Source organism: Epinephelus lanceolatus, chromosome 15, assembly GCF_041903045.1.
Source record: "Epinephelus lanceolatus isolate andai-2023 chromosome 15, ASM4190304v1, whole genome shotgun sequence".
Lineage (NCBI taxonomy): Eukaryota > Metazoa > Chordata > Actinopteri > Perciformes > Serranidae > Epinephelus > Epinephelus lanceolatus.
Genome location: NC_135748.1, coordinates 17338147 through 17344381, shown reverse-complemented (window position 1 = coordinate 17344381; position 6235 = coordinate 17338147). Strand labels below are relative to the sequence as shown.

The 6235-nt window shown below is 43.9% G+C and overlaps 1 protein-coding gene across 1 annotated transcript; it reads left to right on the top strand.

Moving 5' to 3' along the window:
* Nucleotides 1–1204: 1204 nt before the first annotated feature.
* On the top strand, nucleotides 1205–5967 carry LOC117267485 (uncharacterized). Its single transcript, XM_033643429.2, has 2 exons — nucleotides 1205–2020; nucleotides 3290–5967. The coding sequence occupies exons 1-2, from the start codon at nucleotides 1970–1972 to the stop codon at nucleotides 3581–3583; spliced, it is 345 nt and encodes a 114-aa protein (XP_033499320.1). The 5' UTR covers nucleotides 1205–1969; the 3' UTR covers nucleotides 3584–5967.
* Nucleotides 5968–6235: the final 268 nt, after the last annotated feature.

Here is a 6235-nt window from a genome sequence, read left to right as displayed (position 1 = left end):
TCTACACAGTATTACATGAGATGGATAATCTGTGAATAAAATCATGTTCCTCTGCCTCCTCTTAGTGTGGGTTCCAATACCCATACTACCATACTATATAGTCTGCCAGAAAAAGATACAGTGGTCCTAATACATAGTATGTCAAATGCAGTACGCCAGAAGTACCAGGATGTTCTACTACATCTAGTTGGATTTTGCAGTATGCAAGCAAGCATGCATGTCTGGCTATTCTGACCCACAATCCTCTGCACAGCGGAAGATCCGTTACATTGAGCTGCCGATAGATGACAGCTTGACAGCTCTTTGACAGCTGATTGACAGTTGTCAGAAGCTGTAATGACAGGTGACAGCGCACTTAAGTAACTGATGGCCAGTCGGATAGTGATAATAGGAATATTAATTATTTAAATGAACAAAATAATCATAAAGATTACCAACAACAAAAGGACTTAACTATGAAAATAACAATGACAGAGAAATGCATATGTTAGTCACAATATGTTGGAATATACAATGTATGAAACTGCATACATCACAAAGTAACAACTGCAGAGCTCTTGGGATTGACCTCTGTCTCCAGGGTGCTGGGTGAATGGTGTTTTATTTTATCTACAAGGTAATGGATGTATGAAAAAGAGGCTCAAAGTTCAGGATGTAATGGTATGAGAAAGTAGCATGTCCTGATTGTGTGCATACTACATACAAAAGTACTTTTTAAAGGCAGCTGCCGTACCTGCTAAAAGTAAAAAGAAAAAGTTTGTGATTCGGGACGCACCGTTAGTGTTTCTAATAGCATTACCGCACATGAAGGAAAACATCCAATCAGAGCAGAGGAGTCTCTAACACAGCTAACAGTCATGTCAGTCATTGCACACATACTGCAGTCAAACTGTCAAACTAGGCAGCGCTGATAAAATATGAATCAATTCTGTTACTGCATTGCCTATTTCTCACCTCCAGAAACATATTTAGTGTACTGTTTATCTGTAAAATGAGAATGTTTGTAATCAGGACACCATGTTGAAAACAGTTTGGCTGGAACAGGGCACCACCCACCAGCCAGAGCAAACTTTCTCATTGTACAGCTAAACAGTACACTAAAATATAAACCTGAAAACATCTCAGAGTGGAGATATGCAGCGCAGTAACAAAATTGATTCATATTTGATCAGCGCTGCCTAGTTTGACAGTTTGACCACACATGAGCAGTGATTGACAGGATTGACAGCTGTGTTAGAGACTCCTCGCCTCTGATTGGCTGTTTTCCAACAGCTGCGGTAGATTCAATAGACTATTTGTCTCATATGATACAGTGTGTGGATGTAGTGACAATTTCAGCAAATATGACACAAAGTTATTTTCATAAAAGTTACCACCTAGCTGTAACACCTCCCAGATTCTCCACACACATTCAAATATACATTCTTGAATATACTCTATTGTGATTGGGTGTTATGGCTAAAATTACATTATTATATATCTCACAATGTGGCAAATTTCTGCAAGATGACAGAAAATGTGATGACCCTTTTTGTTATTAAAAGTTACCAATTTCCTCAACAGAATTTTGTAAAACAACAGCATGTACAATTCCAATATGATTCCACTTAAAGTACATCTTATTTGATATATGAGTATTAGCCAGATCAAGCCCTATTCAACCTTCATCCTGTTAAGACCTACTTCTTTGTCTGTATATGCCAGCTCTTGTAATCCCCTTAGACACACCACCTACAGACTGCCTGTTATGTAAAGCCAAGAAGGAGATGTTATAAGGGCTGAGCAGGCTGTCCTGCATCAGACAGCTGAGCACAGGTTGAAGTGTCCAAGCACACACCCGGACAGACCCGCTGTCAGTGGGCTTCCCGTCCTGGGAGTCCAGGCAGAGGAGCTTGAGAAAGAGAAAGCCAAGTGTCATCTGCCCTTTAACTCTTTCCTTGTTTAACAGAAAGACCATCGCAGCTCCAAAATGTTTTTCAGAGTACCAAGACTGACTCCGGGCTACATCAGACTGCTGCAGGTGAGTGTGAGCAGTGTGGCAGCTGAGTTTTAAAGAGTTCAAGTGTGACACTGGTTTTGGATCTTTCAGTGCTACTATGTTATAACGGTGAACACAATTTAGAGTCCTGTAGATACTGTAACCACCAAGAGAACATTTTGATGTGCTGGGATTTTTTCTCTTCGATGCATAGTGACACTAAAGCTGTATTCACTAGCAGGAAGCAGGAGCATAAAGTGCTGAGTCACTGGAAGTTGCTTGCCAACAGAAGTGGATTGCACTTTATTGCAATTTTCTGCATCAAGCCGCTTGTTTTGATTTAAGGCCTTTAAAACAAAAAGGCAGAAAGCCCTTTCAATGTCTTGGATTTGAAGTCTAGATTACACGGTGCTTGGCACACTCCGTCTCTACTGCTCCTTAAGGAGCAGAAGGAAGTGGCAGATGAAATAACGTTGACGGTTCTGAGAGCAGCCGTTGATGTAATGAAGTGTTTGCAAGGTGCTGGTTTTATGGCTACCCGCAGAAGTTTATAGACAGAGACGGTGCATACAGCGAGTTGGTTTCACTGCCATTATGCAGCTGTTTATTCAGTGGTGTGTCTCGACAGATTGTTGTGACAAGATGATGAAATACAGTACTATTATATTATATACACACCATTCACAAATATGAGTTGGTTCCAGGCTTCTCTTCCAGTATGCCTTTTGTTTTAACTCACCAAACACAATCACCTTTTTGATAGTGTTCATCACAAACAATGAAGAAATCCAAGCCTGTGACAGCCCATTGCATTGTAAATGGAAATGGGAAGCGGGTGAGTGAGCTACAGGAATGGCTTCTTAACTGTCTGTGACACAGCTCCATTTGAAACTATGAGGTTTCTATTATTTGCTCCTCTATGCTCTTTATAATTGTCAAGGGGCCCACTGAGGAAATTGCCCATGTCACAAAATAGACGAGGCTTTTGTTTGTCAAAAGAGACAGACCGCGATTTGGTAAATTAGAGAAGATGAGTTTTTAATCTCTGGGGGATTGGTGGGAGGGCTAGATGAGGTAAGCATATTGTAGCTCAGTCATTTGATGCAGACAAATGTTTGGGAAAAAGGGGCTGCAGGGCATGTTGTCCTCCTCCCGAGCTGTATAGGCCTGAAATTGATCTGCATCCATGCATATACTTTGGACATTAAGAAATTGTAACTCTTTGTTTGCGAGGAAGTTGTGTTATTTCTGGACTGCATTGATCGTGTCTTTCATACCCACATAATACTCTGATTACTTTTCCCCTTTCAGACCCAGGCCTACCATAATGTGCCTGTGACGGCTCCAGTGGAGAGGAGCATGCCGGGCATGGCTGTGCTCCTGGGAGCCGTGGGGATCGGGATGTGTGGTTACAGCTCCCGGCAGTTGGCCCTCTACCACCGGCCCTCCACCCGTGTCCTTCAGTGGGTTGGCACGCACACTGATGCCAGCATGGTGGGCTCAGCAGCCCATAGGACCCCCTTCCTGGATGTTCATCGCCGGGCTGGTGCCTGCCAGGAGATCCCACCTCCCTCCTTTGTAGGCCAGAAAGTTGCCATGAAGTAATAACATGTAATGCTAGGGTGGGTGTAGATCGGCCAACATGATAGGTTGAGCTCCAGATAACTCCACTTATGCATGATTAAGATTGTAGCTATGCTGGCCCCGAGTGCGGCCCATGTGCTCTCTGAAGATGTGCAAGTGTGGATATTTGACTGACCTCAACCTTTATGTTTGCAGGAAATTGGATGTCTTGTAGTAAAAATGGATTCTGTAACTAGTGCAACACATATAAAGAATTTAACAGCTACTGGATTGTGTGAATTAGTCACTGATACTAGAGACGTTAATGCACTGAGAGGGCACGAAGCAATATGAATGATTGAATGAGCATGTAATGAGGCTGGAACTTCCCAAATACTGTTGCTGAATGTAGCTTAAAGGAGCTAACATGTTTAATTTGGAGATATTGTGTGTCGTTTTGAGGCCTGGTGTAAAAAGGGACTGACGCTTGGCAGTGCCCCTCTGCACACAGATGGTTGGCAACTCTCTCTCCGTGCCCCCAGCCCCCCTCCCCTTCCCTCCCTAGGCAGACAGCCACGTGTAAGTGCTTGAGCACCCCATCCCTGCCCATGACTTCAATTGATTTCCTCTGAGGAGGAGCAGGTGCCATCCATCAACCAGCCTTGGCGTTTGCTGGCGCGCTCTGGCGCCAGCTGTCAATCAAGAGATGGTGGAGGAAGACACAGGTTGGCTTTGTGGCGGAATCAGTGACTGGTGCCTCCTGTGTTCGGGAAAGTTAAATTCCCCAAGGGTTTGGTAGGGGTGGGTAGAGAATAGCAAAGTGGCAGGGTATTTTTGTAGATCGACTACACTTCTTTTAATAGCAGAAAGTTCCGTGCACTTGATATCAAAGCCTGAGTCATGCAAACAAGGCTTGCACAAATACACCTTGCCTGATCATGAGACCTAATTTACCTGGCTGAGACTCAGCGGGTGGCAGGCGGGCAAGGTAGCATAGTAATTCCTCCTGGATAAATCTGTGTCCTCTGCAGGGATTAACCCAGGTGGAAAATCATTCCTGGCACACTTACTCCTTTCCCTAATCTGGTATTAGAGACAGGGACCTGTGAGAAGCAGGCGAGCCGTGTGCATCCCAACTTTGCACCATTCCCCCTGCAGTGTCCACCGTTCGTCCCACTGCCATGGATTCACACATTATGGCGTTGCCTTTTGTGTTTATCAAAAATGTAGCAGTGAAAAAGGACTTGAGATTTGGCGAGACACTGAGTGTGGTTGAGATTGCGTGCTGTGCCTTATGGATAGCACAGGGTCGCCCAATGAATATTTGAGTTCTGTGTTTTACATATTATGGTGTCACGGTACCAAGCCATAAAAGAGAGAGTTTTATTCCTCCGCCAGCAGGCAGACAGGAGGGGGAGGAGGCGGAGGAGGAGGAGGAGGAAGTAGTATTCTGGAAAGTTGTGAAAAAAGGACGATGGTGAGAAGGTGGAGTGTCTCTTCACTTAGAGGTCAGCCAGACCTTGTAATCCACTTTTTCATAGTTTAAGAGCTGTCCTTGTCCATCTGCCAAATTGGACCTGCGGCTAGTTGTGGCAGGTTGGGAGTTTATAGAGCCCCGATAGTGGCTCTCCAGAACGCTAGCGCAGTAGGTCACCAACAAAATGGCTGTAATCCACTCAGCAGAGGGAGCTAATGGCTCCAACTGGCATCAGACAGTGAACAAACAATCAGTCGTCTTGCTCTGGATAGAGAGTGACACCATTAAACAATTTCATAATGGGGTTGTGATGGCAACAGGATGCTCTGCGTCACTATATACGCCGGTACGGTAAATTTGGGTTTTTAAATCAGATACATTCAATAATGATATGCTCTTCACCTTTTCTAAAATCCAAGCTGGCGTGAACTGCATTTATAGTCTTACTCTTCAGGCATTGCACTTTCATGGGTGTAAAATCAATGTGGGTGGGGGCTGGAGGTTGTGTAATGCACCTGGCTGGGTTTGATGGATTCTCTCTATATACTGCAGTGGTGCACAGTGAGCACAGAGCACTGTGGAAACCAATTGATCTCAATCAGAGAGTGAGGGAGAGCTTGTCTCCTAGCTGCAGCAAACTTCCTGTTTCCCTCAGCGTTGTACAGTTTATGAGGGAGAACTGCCAAGACAGCGTGCTGACAAAAGGAATATCTGAAACATGTTTGCTGTTGGAAGAAAATGCAGGGGATGTTTGAAAGCACAGTATTCATCTGTTAGCTCGTTGCGTGGGTGTCGCACGTCAGTGCTCATTCATTTCAATCTGTAAAGGTCTACAAATTCGACTTCAGCTGTGCTTGTTAAAGAAGAGATTTGTTCTGTTAGCGGTATAATTAATATTTAATCAAAAGTTGTTAGAGGAGATTTATGAAATAAAAGCATTTGGCAAACATGCTGCTCTGCTGTTGCACTCAGTCACACCTGTGGGATGGATTGTATTTGTACAGTGTTGTGCTTTTTGTACCAAGAAATAAATGTGTTTTTAGTCAAAGTGCACCTCATGCTGTTTTGCTGTAATTAGGCTTAAAGAGATCAGACACTGATTTAGCAACTTTGTAACATCTGAATCATTCAGTCCTGTAGATTTTAGAATAGGCGAACATCCAACAGGTTTCACATGATGGTTCGTCTTTGTTATTGGGGTAAAGCGTTTCTCCATT

Coding starts and splice junctions, on each gene's coding strand:
- LOC117267485 (XM_033643429.2), top strand. CDS start 1,970: ATGTTTTTCAGAGTACCAAGACTGACTCCGGGCTACATCAGACTGCTG. Junction 2,021..3,289: donor GCTACATCAGACTGCTGCAG/GTGAGTGTGAGC, acceptor TTCCCCTTTCAG/ACCCAGGCCTACCATAATGT.